The sequence below is a fragment of the Aythya ferina genome (assembly GCF_964211825.1).
Source record: "Aythya ferina genome assembly, chromosome: 11".
Classification (NCBI taxonomy): Eukaryota; Metazoa; Chordata; class Aves; order Anseriformes; family Anatidae; genus Aythya; species Aythya ferina.
Window position 1 is genome coordinate 14,147,690 of NC_140307.1, and position 16,838 is coordinate 14,164,527.

A 16,838-nucleotide genomic window follows, 5' to 3' on the forward strand; every position below is an offset into this window, starting at 1 on the left:
AACTAAATTTCTGAGGAAAGGCATTGTAACAAAATGATATGTAAAGCATGAGGACACCATTCCTTTGAATTCTAGGAAACATTAGCATCTCAAGAGGATACTTTACAAGTCAATGTGAGTGTCTTCTATACTATAGAAACACATCAGGCACTACTTCACAATCCAAGCGTGTCTCTGGGAATTCTTTTAAAACAAGATACGTGTACATATCATTATGGTGAGGTTCAGCTGAGTATGCATTCCAATATTGTGTTTATACATATTTCTAGTTAAAAAAATGTTCTCTGTACACTGTTCTCCATAAAGAAACTGTTGGGATCAGGTAGAATTTCTTTTAAGCAACGAAGAGGCCATGAAATGTACCTACAGATTTGGTAGATAGCGCAGATCAAATGTGAAGAATTGAAGACCGTTGTAAAGACTCAGCAGAAGCTGTAGTTTCAGAGGTTTCCTGTGCCATGACTGACTTTAGTGCTGCGGTGTAGAAGCTTGCAAACTGCTGACTGAAATCCAAGCTGTGGATGCTGTGCAACCAAATCATTTCCTGAGAAGGTGGCAGAGAAGAAGAATATTCTCCACCATACCTATTGGAATGACTGTTGCAATTATTTTTCTTTTACAAGCCTTTGATGTGTTGGTGCAGGCATGAACTACCCTGCCAAGTGAGTGCTGAACTTATGCCTGAACCATCTTCTTGATAGTACAAAAAAATATGAAAACTTTTTTTTTTATCTTAGTCAAATTGTTCTTTTTGAAGTCTTTAGCAGATGCATGGAAGAAACACCAACCTACACATGTCCAGAGACAGCTGTAATTTTAATTTGGTTTTGTGTATCTCCACATTTTGTGCCCAGCTGAATACACTCCAAACTTTAATTTCAGGGAAAACAAAGTGCCTATTGATTTATACTTCCAGCTGCTCGGCAGCTCTGAAAATTAGACACCAATGCATCGAAGCAATGGCCGCCTTTGAAAATGATAGCCAGTGAGCAACTGGAGATGCTGGGCAACTGCAGTTTTCAGAGACTATGTACAATATTTCTTAATACTGGATCCTAGAATACCACATGGGTACCTAATATGGGATCCTTTTAAAAATGTTAAATGCTTTTCCAAACCCTAAATGATTTTTGTTGTCAGTAAAGAAATTCGTACTCTACCTTTTTCCTGTCTTCAAAAACCGCTTCATTAAAACAAAAGATTATGAAGCTTAGATGCAAGTTTCTTCTTCTGTGGCTTTGCCACTATTTCAGTATGTGATTGCTGCTAAGCCATAGGTGATCTTACTTTCCCTTTGTTGTTATATGGGTCCAGTGCTTACCTGACTTCTGACAGACACTGAGAACTTTTATAAGATGATCTGTCCAACTGTAAAATCTATATAATCATTAAAATGAGGTATAAAATTACTGAGGAGGAATATCTTTACCCTGTTGATAAGAATCTTACCTTTAAAGGTTTTCTGTAATTCCTATTTTGAAGCACTTTTTTCACACAGATCAATGTATTATCTTTTAAGCTGCCATACTATCATGCATAATATATATACAGCATATAATATATACAGCAATCATTCATTTTGGCACTATGATCCAGGCTTTGACCTACTATGAGCTAAAGTTCATCCATTCTGTGTTGACTGATTTTCATTATCTCACCACTTGTTTCTCAAACCTCTATTTAATGACCCCATGTAGGTTTAATCTCCTACAGACAGTCTTTGCAAGCTTTGGGCTGCTGTCAAATAAATGAAGATGCAGTAAAGTCTGTTGCTTGATTTGTGCTGCTGCTGTTGATGACACTTTTTTTTAAAGACTAGAAGAAAATATTGCTCATTGTAGACCAGGGAAGATGATGTATACAGTTTTGGCTTTTATTCTTGAATGTAGAGTAAGCTGTAAATAATTATGACAATCGCTAGTACAGACAATTTGATTGCAGTAGGTTTATTTCACTCAATTGTTATCAAGAAGCCGCTTGCAGTTTAATGGAAGCGTTTGCACTCTGAACTGGCACTAGCTAAGTGTTCTGTTCTACAAGACTGGGTACGTTTTCCACAGGAAATTGGTTTATAAATCATCCTGGAAGTTTAAACTTATTTGAAGGCCCGGGGTGAAACATACTATAACAATTTAAAATGGAGCTTGAGAAGACCATGGCATTAACAACACCTTGGAGGTGCCAAAACTAGGCAGAAACAACAGATGAAACAAAGATTTCATTGGATATGCACTGTTGTGAAACCTTTGTGGGTCTTTACCTATGTAACAGGCCATGTCATGACTCTAGTCCTACCCAAAGCTGATGTGACAGGAGCTCTCTCTCAAGAAATGTGCATCTCAAAAGACCTGTCCTAAATTGCAGATGATCTAGTTTCTAAGGATTAAAGTCAAAGCTATTGACAAATTGATAAGAGATGCTTAGTGAGCAAACAATGACAAGAAATGATTTTTATCAGTGTTTTTCACAATGTATTTCAGTTTCTCATTAGTAAAATGCTTCATCTCCACAGGCCAAAACAACAGTCTGATAGAAATATCAAGAAAAACCCAACCTTAAACAGTTTTCCAGTGAAGTAGATTTACATGGATTTTTTAAGGTGTCATTTGTAAAAATGTGTTCAAACGCTGATTTTTTTAAATTTTATTTTTAGATCGTAGATACTGCCAATGTGTGACTTAAATATCCTAGATTAATGCAGGTCTCTATACATCTCTTGAGTTCTGAACTAAATGTTTACTATTCTTTTTTTCTGAAGTGTAAATATTGGTAAGCTCTTTGCATTACAATATGCTTTCTATACATTTCAGTGTCACCTAGACTGAATAAATTTCAAGATACGAAGTTCCTAGAACGAAGTTACTGTGAACATAAAATTTTATTTCCTCTGTATACATACCACAGGCTTTCCTTCAGTGAATTCCTGATTCAAATCAAATAGCTGTAATCAAGTGGCAGCCTCCCTGGAAAATAATCCAAAACCATATGTCCACTTCAGCCTCTCAAATGCTCCAAACCTCTAAAGCTCTTTTTTTACATATAGGCACCAAAATTACAGTTTTTGCATGTAAATAAACATGATGAATACCTTCTGATATCAGTCAAGAAGGAAACATACAGTTTGTAACACTGTAGGCACTGTCAGAACATTGAGCAGAGATTATCACCGAGAGGGCAAGTAGAAAAGCCTTCCCTGTATCTTTTACCATCCTGACAAGTTTCTCAAGAGTTCTGAAAACTGATAGCAGTTGTAGGATGTGTTGTGCTGTTTACCTCTATTACAGTGCAAACCATGGATAAATAATCAAAATGTCTTGTTCCTTAGCAGGAGAAATGATAAATTTATCTATGTAGTTTGATGTGCATAGGAACCCAAATGCTGTGCTATATCAGAAGTGCAACTGGGAAACGTCACTCTGCTATATATCCAATAAGTAAGCCAATGGATAATTTATTTAATCCAGTACTGTGCTCTGCCCTGTGATCTAATGTGTTCAGAAGATGTAAATCTTCGTGAGAGAAAACTTGTTATTGCAGATAACTGATAGTCATAAATGCATTGGCCAGTCATGGATTCTAACTGTCCCAGAGAATGGGACAATTTGTAACGTCAGTAATTAATCTATACTCTATGGCTGTCGTACAAACCAGAAAATAAGTAGATATTCTTGTATTTTTTTCTTTTCTCTGTTACAGAAAGATTTGAGGTTTCCAGTGCTAGCATCTAGGTTTGGCTCAGTCTAACGACTGCAGGATGTTTGCAGATTTTCAGATTCAGATATTGTTATATCCGCATCACAGATCTTTGGGACCATCTCTTCTGCACTAAGATTTAATTTTTCTTATGATATCGATATCCCATAGTATATTGTGCTCTGGGATAAACTTTTTTATCTGAAAGAAATATTATGAGTACCTCTGAATTTCTATAGTTAGACAAGTGATGAGAACCTTGTACACACAAAGAGGTCATTCTAGACACAGCATTTTTTCTTGCTGACTGGCTAATGAAACTTTACATGATTGAAGGAAACATGATGATTTAGCTAACCTTACCGTCTCAGTCTGCAACTAGAATTGAAGTTCTTTTAGGTCTAATTGACAGTGTAATACTTTGCACATAGGGACAGTACGTTTGAGAAATGCTTGGAGCTCAGTTTCAATTAAACGCAGACTGTAAAATGAAGTTGTGAAATGGAGAGATGAATCACTACTACTCTGTGAAATTGTGGAGGTGATGCTGCTATGCTAGAAGACCAGAAGGTTGCCTTTGGTATGTTTTTAAAGTGGCATCGCCATCCTGTATCTACTCACTGTTATTGCAAGATGCAAGGAAAGGATGAGCATACTAGTATATGCTTTTTTCTTACAATGCTGGCATTCCAGCCAGAGCAGTCACTGTAGGATCTTCAGCAGAACAGTTTCTGTAAAGTCAGGTTTTCAGAATATTGAATTTCAATCATACTTTTACATCTTTTTCAAGATTATTGTGCATTTCTGCTTTTCAAGTAAGTTTACTATTTTCCAAATATTGACGTCTGAAGTGTCACTTAAGCAGAGTATTTTATTTATTTATTTATTTATTTTTACTATATAGGATAAGAAAAACTTTTTTGGATCATTCCCCCATAAGTACTATAGTTGTGGGTCTACAAAAATTCGCAGTATAACAACACACTGACTGGTTCTGTTCATGCGCTGCCTGTGCCTGACCAGAGGAGAAACTTAGCAAAATCAATGGAAAACATAGTGACCTATCCAATTTTCTATAGCTTTGCCAGGTGCTTGATTTGTCCATTTGCCTATTGAGAGTTAAGTTAACATTTTGCTCTGTCAGCTACTCGTTTCCTCTGTTAGATATAATAGATATATTAATAGATAAATTAATGTTATAAACAGTTGCCCAAGTGACTTAATCAGTGGTAGTTTTCTGGCAGTTTTCTCGAGTTAATATTGTATTATTGTAATCATAAGAAAAATTAGATTATTCCTATCACAACAAAGCAGAGGTCTATCAAAATGGTGGTAATTTACAGATGAAAAGAGTCCCTGAACACTTCACCGTTGTTCTTGTAGGTTAGATCAGGCCTTAGGATTGACTGTTGTGTCATTGCCAAGCATCCTGCCTATGCCTGAATATTAGCAATCCTTGCATTTGTAGCTCAATGTTCTGCAGGTGCCTTCTAGGTTATGGGAAGATCTGTCCTTCTGACATGTTCTGAAACCAGAACAGTAGAGCAGGATTTCTGCATTTCAGATGGTATAGATGTATGGAAGTCATTGAGTAGTTTTGTTGCCAGTCTGTTCATATCTTTATCAACAATTCGTGATTGTAAATAGAAGATGTCTCTCTTGTCCAAAAGATCTTAAGCTTTCTAATAAAACCAAAGTTTAAAGTATTAGATCTGCCTCTTTGATAAGTAAAAGCTTTCAAAATGAGAAATTCTCTAAATGTAGTCTCTGTTCATTCTATCATTGTTCTAATTTTTATTTTTATTTTTTAGTACTTGATCTTCCTAATTGTTAGGCATTCAGTAAAAGAATGATTGTACTTTCTGGAGTAGAATTTAGTAGGTTTAAAAATGCATTTCATCTTGAAATACTTCAGTGTAAATGAGAATGTGCTTCAATTTTTCATATTCTCAAATGTCCTCGCTAGGAGACAGGACAAAGAAGACCAGAGATTCAGATTTGTTGTGCAGCACCTTTCTTTATATACTTTAATGAAAGCATTGTATATATTGACAAATTTATGTATCTCTCTTAATCTTTTTCTTTCCTTTGCAGTACTTTCCACATAAGAATCTGAAGATGTTTCTGTGAGCTGGTGTTATCAGAAATGACTTGCCAGTCCAGCCTTCCTGAATCTCAGGCGCCTTGGGGGCTTTTGTCCTCTAGCTGTGGCTTCTTAGAACGCAAAAAGTATTGAAATAATTCTGGTGCACAAAGGGAGAGAAGCATCATTTGATCTACAGGATATTTGGAACAGTTGCATTTTTATCTTCACTGCTGGCCAAGTACTCTGGCAAAGGTGGTTGGGTTGTGGTTATTTTTTTAAAAACAGGCAGAATATCATCAGAGTATTATTAAAGGTATTTCCACATAGTTTTTATATTTATGAATATTTAATACTATTCTTAAAAGCAAAAAAAAAAAAAAAAAAAGATTGACAGGAAGATGAACTTGGGTGACTTTTCCAAGAGAAAGCAAGCATGGGCCTTAAATAATGAGATGCCTCTATCACTGTGGTGTACAGCTGGGGGTCTTGCATGGAAATACTCTTACATGAAAGAACTGCAGTCAAGATCAAACTCCCAGTGTTGAAGACAACCACATCCCAGATTTGCCTTTCAGTCGCTGAAATGGCAGGTGCTGGGTTTGGTGCTTACCTTCAACCAATATTTTATGGATTGTCATGTCCTTATGAAACTTGAAATATTTGCCTTTTGTTTATGATAACTGCATATGTGATTCATTTCTTTCCAAGATTAACTTTAAAACTGTGTCCTTAATCTCAAAGGAAGTCTTGCATTTTACTGATTCTATGGGCTGATAGTGTTGAATAGAAGAATATGATCATCTGTTACCTATGAAGAAATTAAAGAAGCACAGCACTATTACTAAGGACATGAAAAGACATTTTTTTCTAAATGAGCTATGCAATCTTTCCCATAAAATGCATGAATGCAGCTCTGTATTTCCTCTTCAGCTGGAAATCAGCTATGTTCTTTTTATTTTATTCCAGTACTGTTTAGGTACTGCGGCCTGAAGACAATCATACATGTATTACTGTTCTAACAGTCAATAGAAGGGCTCTGTCACTTACATGGCTTCTGTATCAAAGTCATAACAATTAAAACTTTTGACGCATTTTGTTGTGCCTTGAGAATTTTTGGGCTAAGCACATTAACTTCCATTCTACTCATTATTCCAACTACTGTAAAGTTAAATCTTTCAAAGGCTGAAACATGTTACACTTATTGAAATAGCTGATAAAATATAGAAATTAATCCTTTTGCCATTTCTGTAGGTGTGATAATGCTCTCTACTTTGGAACTTGTAATGGGTGGTAAGCTTGCAGTGTAGCTTGCTGTTGAAATACACAATCTCCTTTTCTTTTTTTCCCAGGGCTAATATTTGTTTGCTTACCCGTTAGAGGCACTTCTGATGCAATCTCACAAGGTGGCACCATAACATCACATCACATCATGACTTCAGTTACCTGTTTAAACGTTTTTCTGAAATACAGGGTACTTATATACTTTGATGCTACAAACAGAAAGATGAAAATTGCGGTTATCTGTTGATTTTAAAACTGTAGGCAATAAGACAAAACTTCATATTTGCTATAATTAACAGTTAAATCTTAAAATGGGCAAAAATAAATACTTGAAAGTTAAATAATTTTGTTAAGTTTGTGTACAAGGGAACCTCGTTTGTAATACGTGTTAACTGGACTGTGGCCCACTATAGTGACAATTTCTACCTTATTGCATTTTAAACCCACTCTCAAATGCAGATACTGTAAGTTTCCCGGCAATTACTTTTTTGCTTTTGCATGGCATTGGTCCCAGTACTATCCGATAGCATTAAGAATACCAGGTTGTTTTTCCCTTTTATGAGTTAATGTGCTTTTAATTCCATCTGTTCAGTTTTGCTGTCTTTCAATATAATTAGATATTATTTTCATTTTTTCATTATGTAATAGCAACTTGTTTTTTATGCATCTGTTATATGTTCTTTGGAAATATGGTGGCCACAGCTGTTACAGTTAATAGAAAATTTTTGATTCATAGAATGTTTTCTTTATTTTCTGTTTTACCCTTCATAAGTTGTGCTAGCTCGTTTACATTAACACAGTGACACACTTGAAAAGTTGAAGTCTTTTTAGGTTGTCTGTGGTACTTATGTCTTTTTTATGTTATGAGAAAGCACAAAAATAGAATAATTCAAGGTTTTTTTTTTTTTTTTCTGGATGTACATTATGTGATATGGTGATATATATTAGTGGTATGGTTTAGTGGAGGACTTGTTAGTGTTAGGTCAGAGGTTGAACTGGGTGATCTTGGAGGTCTCTTCCAACCTACATGACTGTGTGATTCTGTGTGATGCGCTGAAGTTATCCACCATAATGTTAACTGTTAACCAGTTTTATGTTGATGGCTTTAAAACATCTCAGCCTCAGGTAATCTATCTATTTAAACTTCACTGGGACTTAAACATATGGCTGATGTTCAAAATGCGGCATGTGTACTGTTCTGAGTAGAAATGCTTCAGTGAATTAAGGTCAAAGCAACGTACAACCTCATATGGGACATTATCTTTCTCCTTAGCACAATGGAGTCAGTTCTAGGGTATGCTGTTTTTTTTATGAGAACTGGAGAGATCCTATTAAAAATCCCAGAAAATTTAAATGTACATGAAAAATTAAACAAATAGGGACCTTGCAGAAACTAGAAAAACTCATGTTGTAGAGACTTAACAGATGCAGATTTTCTGAAATAACAGTATAAAGGAAGCTAAATAGAGGTCTTGGTACCAATACATTTGTAGAGTGGAGTCAAGATGCCCAGTAAATCAATCTAGGTTGAAATAACAGCAGGACTATAATGTGTTTGTTATGTTACTACCCATTACAGCTCAGCTGGGACAGAAAGTGGAAATGAAATTGGATGAAGAAGGCGTTAAAGATAAATCATGATTGCTGATGTCTTTAGGAAGATGTGTCTGAGACAGAAGCAGAGGATGTTGTGAGCACATTCTGCTTTTTTCTCTTCATGATTTTGCAGTTATAGATGTCTTGTAGATATGTTGGTGATGCTGAGTGACTATCAAATTCTCTCTGGTGGGGAAGAGGAAGAGACTGTTCTTGGTGTAATTAAAAGAGCATCACCATTGCAGATGAGTGCCTTTATTTAACTGGAATTTCTGCCATTCTTGTCTGTAAAAGATATTTCAAAGTCTGAATTCTGAATGAAATTCCTTGCTGCCCTTTTCTTTAGACTAATTTGCAAGACCAGTGACAGACAGGTCAATGGCATCAGCCTCCTGTGCTTTGTTAAGTTATCAAGTAAATTAATCGTTCCCTCTGTTCTTTCCTCAGTTAAGATTTGTTCAGATCCAAATATTTTTCTACTTAAATCCATGACTTTGTTAGATATATTTTGCGCACACACGGTTGATCTTGCATGCATGCTGCTGACTGCGTGCTCGCAAACCCTGCAATATGCACCCTGATTTATACTCTTTTCCACTTCTGTGCACATAGGGGTCAAGGCTGCATGTGCTTGAATATGTAGGCCAAAGTGTTTTTAACTCTGCTGCAGAAGGCTGTGGGCAGCAGTCCAGCCTCCTCCTCTGTTAGTGTAGATCCTCTCAAGTGAAATCAGAGGGGGTGGCAGCCTGCCAGTAGCAAGAGCCTCCTTGCTGGGTGCTGAGTCACAGCCTGGACAGTTCAGCACAGACAAGGCTAGCTGTCAGCTACCTGTGTGAACAAACTAGGCAGAATGGTAGCTGATTGATGAAAGGTTGTTAATTGCAGACCTGGGCCCTTCAGGAAAAGCTCTATAAGAATGCAGGTACCAAGCATCTCTTAACTTGACAGGAAAAGGTTTTCTCAGCTCAGTTTCAGAAAGCGCAGCCCAGCTCCTGCACAGGAGGTCAGGTTCAACTTTTAGCAGACCTTTCACCGCCACAGCCTATGGGCTACTTCTCACACCACCCTGGAGACAGTACTGATAGTAAACTCATGCTGATTGTTAACAATCTGGTTTTAGTGTTTGCTGTTCTGGGTTACTTCAATGATAGTTAGAAATATGTTAATTTTCACTAGACTTTTTTTTTTCTTTTGAGAGGAAATGATTTTCTATTTTGGAATCTGTTAAACTTTGTCATTATAAACTGATAGACCCTGAAAGAAAAAAGATTAGGATTTTAACCAAAATGGTCTTCTTGTTTTTTCAGAAAATAGTCCTACAACTTCTTCTGGCATGACTTTGTGCAGTAAGATTCTGCATACAAAAATATAAAAATAAAAATCTGTAGATTCAGAGACAATTCCCTCTGCAGGAATAATTTGAACCAGAAAGACTGCTTTTGCTCTGTCTAAACAAATAGGTTAAACAATGTGTGTATTCTCAGAAATAAACTAAATTCCAGCAAATTCAATGAGGCTTTTCATGTTCAAAAGTTTTCCTCTGTTTTATGGTGATTTTAGTGACTGTTTTTCTTCCGGTGATAAAAACAGATACGATAGGGAAATAGAAATATTGTCTATTGTAATTCATTTCATCCTAATGACAGTAGCAGTAGACTTTAAAGAGTGACCTGAGAAATAGTAAAATTTGGCTTTCTGCAGAATTTGCTAGCAAATGTTCTTAATGAAATGACTTGATCCCATGTGACTCACTTTCAGTATTTTTCCATTTCCAGTTAACTCCTGTAGATGAAAAAGCAGAATATAAGGAAAGAATTATCGGCATCCAAAGATGGAGTATTTGAGGTCTTTTCCTTCTTCCAGGAAATTCACAAAATTGAATACTGGTTTATTAATGCAGTAAGTCTGAACTGAATTGCTTAGAGTTGTTTCTTTCACTCACTGTGGTAATTCTGTATTAGCCAGATATCCTTGAGTGTCTGATTTCAACAACAGGAAGACTCCTACTCCTTTCAGTAGGCAGGCTACAGATCACATCTTAAATAATATTTTGCTTTGTTCAAACACAGAAAGCTTAAAAAACAGATCAAAGAGAAAATATCTTTTTATTTGTTATTTTTTCTGAAGAAGTACTAATAAGCAGGCACTATTAGAAGTGGAAAACAGATCTGCTGCAAGTTCTATCATCTCATTCTTTATTAAGCAAAATACAAGAAGTGAGAAAATATTTTAGGTTCATGTGGCAGATGAGATAAGTGGTATGTTTGATAACAGTGGCCAGGAGAGCTAAAGGAAACGTGCAACAATCTGTGTATCAGCACTATTTTCCAAGCTGGAGAAGTTTGTATGGATTTGGAAACCTGCTAAAGTTCACATATCAGTTTTGATAATGCAAAAGTTGAATGTCTTGTGACCCAGATTCCACTTCTACAGAGAGAGATATCCAGGTTTGGGTGGAGTCTAAATGGTACTCAGCAGTTTCCATCAAATTTCCTTTGACGCACAAGGCACCTCACTTTTAGTGGTGGGGGGACTTAGAGCATGTCATGTGAGCGGCAAGCTTTTAGCTGCAAAATAAAAAGAAGGGAAGAATTTCTGAGCAGCTTGTGAAACTAGAACTTTAGTCTTGATACATGTATGTTCTGTAGGACCACTGCACTAGGTATTTCCAATGTAATGCAATTATCTTATTTATGGCTAGTTTAGCTTTGATTCTGGAGCTCAGCATTCACTTCTGGAGAAGAAATGATCTTTTATGAAGTTATCAGCTATTTTTTGTGTAACTATGAGTTTGAGCATATTATTTTAATAGATCACGATTTTTTGAATCATTCTTTCTTAAAACCTCTGGACTGCAGGCCACAATTATTACTTTCCGTCTGCTTTCATATACTGAGCCAATACAAAGAAGTCATGGAGCACAGGGTGAGGAACATTTTTTTTTATACAAGGAATTGACGCCAATAGCATATATCTCAGTGGCAAGCAAACAGAAAGGACCCCTTGGGATAGCAAAGAATGGGCATGTCTGTGTATCTTCTGGGCACAGCCTTCATCCAGTCTCCTCATAAAAAATGAAATGGATTAATTTCTCAGTAAAGGTATAGTTATTTTTATATATCTTCCTCTTTAAGCGTGCAGGTAGCAATTTAAACTTGCAAGATTTAGTTGTGTTGAGGCAGATACTAGCCAATACAGTTCTTTGCACTGAGGATCCGATCCATTCATACTATTTGTGTGAAGCAGTACTGTTCTCTCTATTATGACCCTTTGATTTTGGTGAGTTTATGTAAAGATGAAGAGCCAATCAATGACAATAAGGATGATTCTTGCCCCAAGACTACTGAAAAATACAAGAACACCCTGAATCCTTAGCCACTTAATCTGTGCCTTACATTTGTTGTAGGAGTTTTATGACTTTACTGATTCAAACAAAATATATTTGAGGTTTTATACAGAATAGGATATCTGAGTTTGCACTATATAATTATTCCCTGTAACATTGTACAGTGAATTCAGCTAACGTTCTCTTTCATTTGCTTGCTTGAAATTAGTACATTTTGTCCACAAAGAGGCTGCAGGCTTACCACTAAATGTCCCTGTACTAGACATACTGAGTAAGCATTTGATAAATTCTGGTAAAACCAGAGTAAATACATTAAATAGTAATTGCATATTTAGACTGAACCTCTCCTAGGAATAAACTTAATATGTCATATATCCCTTTGAAAATGTTTGAGTAGCACTTGAAGGTTCACTCCTGAATCTCTGTCATGTGTTATATACTAGTTGGTCTACCTCAGTGCAGTACATTCGGCTTCAGATCTGCCGAGAAATTTGGGGCTTATTCTGATCACACAGCTGTAGAAATAAAGTCCGTTTTGTTCTGTTAATTTTCATTGAAACTTACAGCTGTGTTGAAGCAGACCAGTTAAGACCTATTTATAGTATATTCTAACTATTGCTTAATTTTTGCTTGTTTTCAGCAGAGAGCAGATAGATCATGGTGTTTCCGCAGTTATCTGTGGTATTAACCTTGTGAATGCCAGTGCAGAGATAAGGTAGGGTGAGCAGGGAAAATTAAGCCTGTTATGTAAAAAGAGACTGGACAAAGTATTGTCTTAGGAAAGTGAAACGGAGAGGGTTATGAATCCGGTGATGAAACTCAGGAAACTTGTCTCGGTGACCTAGATTTTGAAACCTACAAAGCCTCCCACCTTTCCCTCTACTATTTACCTTTAGTTACATAAAACAGTTCTTGAATTGGTAGCTAATCTACCCCAATTGAATCTAATAAGTTACAAATAAATGTGATTCTTCATGACGTATGATACTTATTAATCTCCATTTTATGTCCCACTAAAAGGGGTAAAATGAAGTGTGTACAAAGGAAAAGGAGTCAAGGACACTTCCCTGGTCATCTACTGATAGATTTATTCTGCCCCCAAGTGAGACCTTCAGTCACCTCTATGACTGCTGAGGCAGACAATTTCTAAGCTCCTTTTCAGCTTAGAAATCCATTATAAGGACAGGAGAAAAAGACAATTGTGGTGATAATTTTTAATGAAAATTCATAGGTGATATCTTTTTGTGAATGGGATTTTCTTTCTGTCTAGTATCTTTTTACTGTTTCTGCTAACTGAAACACTATGATGATGTTGTTGGCTGCATGTTTCTTCTTGAGTTCATGAAATAAGGTAGACCCCCTTTTTATTTTAGTTGAATGATTTTTCTTGTCTCACCTTAGGAGTCTAGATTTTTGTTTTTACCAGCTTTGATTTATAATCACCTGTGATGTATGGCAGGGTTTTATGATATGACTGTTTTGCATCTTTCAGCTCCAAGCTTAATGAGTTTATTAGAAGTATTTGTTAGGAATTTTAGCCAGAGTGTCTTTGAACATGCATGGTCAGTGAAACGCAACTGAACAGAATGGAAATAGGTAGCAGCACTTTCGGAATAGTCCTGCCACTTTGGGATATGGAGAATGTAAAGCCTCTTCATTGCATTTCTGCCTTCAATCCAGCTGAGTTGCAGAAGTGCACTGTCACTTATTTTAAATAAAGCTATCCCAATATTCACAAGAAAATATAAAATATGTTGGTCAAAACTTCGGGTAGATTTTTATGAAAGATGTACGCATACTAGTGTATCACCAATTATTTTAATGTGCATGAAGTTTCAGAGTCTTTATTATGAAGGGTTGTATTTTATTCATTATTGAACAAGGTTTACAATTTGTATTCAGAGTCTTCCAAAAAACACTGGAGAATGTCTAGACACTGTGAGAAGGAGTCTTGACTGAAAGCTATTAATTCCACTTTAAGATCTGGTATTTTGTTTGCTATTAGATTAGTATAACTGTAGGAGAGTGAGACAGAGGGCTTGCGGTTGTACCAGAAACTATTCTTTTTTTGATTTGCTTTCTTTCCTTCTTGACTTACTTGTTCAAATTTGAAGTCTCAGTGAAGAGTCATAGAGTTTTTGTTTCTGTATATGCCAGCTGTAAAACATTTTTGAGAAGCTAAGTATATTAAAGATACTGAAAAAAAAATCCCAATGCTTTCATTCAAAACTAATTGCACCTTCTCAGAAAACTTTGTTATGTTCCTCCCAGTAACACTAATTGTGAGGGGTTGGAGGTTATGACTACTAAGATCTGTAACAACTAAAAGCTATAAAACTCATTATGATAAACATGCATGTGAAACAGAAGGCAAGGAGCATGATCACTTTTAATTTCAAAGAAAACGTTCCTTGAGAACAATTATACCATATCCTGAATATGAGTGTTTGCATCATTCACAGAAAATCAATGGATCTATACAAGAGAGACAATATATTTAAAAATAAATAAATATTTTCTCATGTAAATGGTATGTTTATTACTAAGGTGATAAAAGGTATGAATGATTGTTCTACAGATATCTAAATGAAGATTTCAAATAAATATGGAATAAATTTAAGTTTAAAGAACTTGATTCTTCTTCAGTTCTCACAAGGTTATTTTTGAATTTATCCATTCAAATTTTAAGATGAGTCAAACCAAAGGTTTTGCTTACAGTAAAAAATACAGTATTCATTACGTTGATAGTGATTAATGTTACACATTGCACATAAATACTACTTTACCTGCGTATAACTGTTAATTAAATTAATGTAATCATGTATACAAGTTGTTATTAAAATGCTGATGGTATTTTAAGCCACCCACAAGGTTTTCTTTGTGTTTGGTCCTGCACAAAGACAGAACAAAATCCTTGTTTCTGCCTCAGCAGTGTTTGCATCCTAAGAATATGAAGAACAGAAAAGGTCAGTCAGACTTTTAGGAATACAAATTCACATATTACCATTAGCTGCATTTCTTCATTAGTATAAGCTCTATTGTATCATTTACATTTAACTAGAGTTGGTTGTACTTTGCATAAGAGCACAGATACTTTTGTTCTTTCATTCGCAAATGGTTTTAAAATAAATAAGAACGACAAATTTGTGATAGGGTCCATTTCACACACACAAAAGGGAAAATAATTAGATTCCTCTTTTGGAGTTAATTTTGAGATCTTTTGGCATGGAATGTTTTAATGGAGTTAAAAGCCTGTCCAAAATACTCAGAAGTGGCTACATCTTGGTTACTCAGAGATATTAAGCATCCACAAACAGACTGATAATTTGAAGTTTACACTGCTCTATAAAAAATGTTTACTTCTTTCTGCTACATATCTCATTTTCCCTTTATAAACAATCAAACCAGCTGTGAAAAACACCAGTGTGACAAACATTTTTCATCTATTTTCTACAGCTATTGAGCACTGCAAAAGTAGGTCATCAGTCAGGACTAAAATGGCCAGCAAGTCTAGCAAACAATTAATGCAGTTCATTCTTGCTGCTAATGAAACTGAGGAGGATATGAAGCAAACCTTTATATCACTAGAAGGAAGTTATCGCGAAGTCTGCTTGAGCTGTGACTGAGGCAGTTTGACACAAGACAGGAAAGTTATTCGTTTAATCCATTCACACTGCACACTATATTACCTGCTACGTGTCTACGTTGTGTCACAAATCAAAGTTTTAGCCTATGTCCTACGAAAAAAATCTAGAGGAAAAAATGTAATCCTAGGCAGTTGCACTCTTAGAAGGACTCAGTCTTAGAAGTTTCTTCATGTATTTAAAGCTTCTGTAACATCTCAGGCTTTCAGATATCAATCCTGGAAATAAATTGGATAATAACTTTATCAACTGCAGAGCAATGCTAATACTGATATGGTTACAGACAGCTTTTCATATTCTTTATGACAATTAAAATAAACCTGGATTTTTCTCTTGTGTTCTACATGTATATTCCAAAATCATAAAACCAGGAGTCTAAACCGAATCATAGGACTCCTATTTTTTCCTTATGAAACATCTTAATACATGCTTTTCATTGGCACTGGGTCATTCTTTTCCAGCTCCCACTAAGATAAAGTGGAAATGTCTAAGCTACCTGAAGAAGATGTAGTCCAGCATCTGATAACTTGCAGATCTGTGGTCTGCTTTTTGCTGTCACTGAAATAGAGAAAACAAAAACACAATCCTTTTCAAAATCCCAGGTTTCTAAAGGGCAAGTCTAGCAGTTGTATGTTCTTATATCTTCTGTGGTTAAAAATCAGTACGTGTTTAATCATGTTGGTTTCACATACAAACCTATGTCCACAATCTAACACCTTCAGGAAGAAAAACTAATGCATGTAAAGATATTAAATTATGCTTGATGTATATGGAACTAATCACTGAGACATAATCAAGCCTTATGTAAAGTAGTTAGGATGAAATTAGTGCCATTACAGAATTTTTAATAGTTAATAATGTTTGCTATGGGGTGCTATTGAGTATTGTAAGTGAATTCTCCCTTTCACTTATTATTTTGTATGTCTGAAGGGTATTGGACCTTGAATTTTTATTGCTAGAAAACTGTTTGGGAACATAGAGAACTACTGGAACCTGAATTGTGACATCTCCTGGACTGAAAACTGAATGACTGCAGGGGCAAGGAATTTTCATTATGATTACTGGGTTGTCCTGTCCATTTCTGTGTGTTGACTTTACTGAGACACTGGTGTACATGTGCAAAGCACCTTGCTGCTTATTTTCCTTTATTGTCTTTTTGTAATTCATGATTCCTAAAGAATACATCAGAGAA

At 35.7% G+C, this 16,838-nt stretch overlaps 1 protein-coding gene across 1 annotated transcript in view; it reads left to right on the forward strand.

Moving 5' to 3' along the window:
* Positions 1–6,870, forward strand: part of ACSBG1 (acyl-CoA synthetase bubblegum family member 1) — an 86,968-nt gene extending 80,098 nt beyond the window's left edge. The window contains exon 24 of the mRNA XM_084532179.1: positions 5,788–6,870. Within this exon, the coding sequence (XP_084388305.1) occupies positions 5,788–5,809 (22 nt within the window). The 3' untranslated portion in view covers positions 5,810–6,870. The remainder of the gene's footprint in view (positions 1–5,787) is intronic.
* The last annotated feature ends 9,968 nt before the right edge of the window (positions 6,871–16,838 follow it).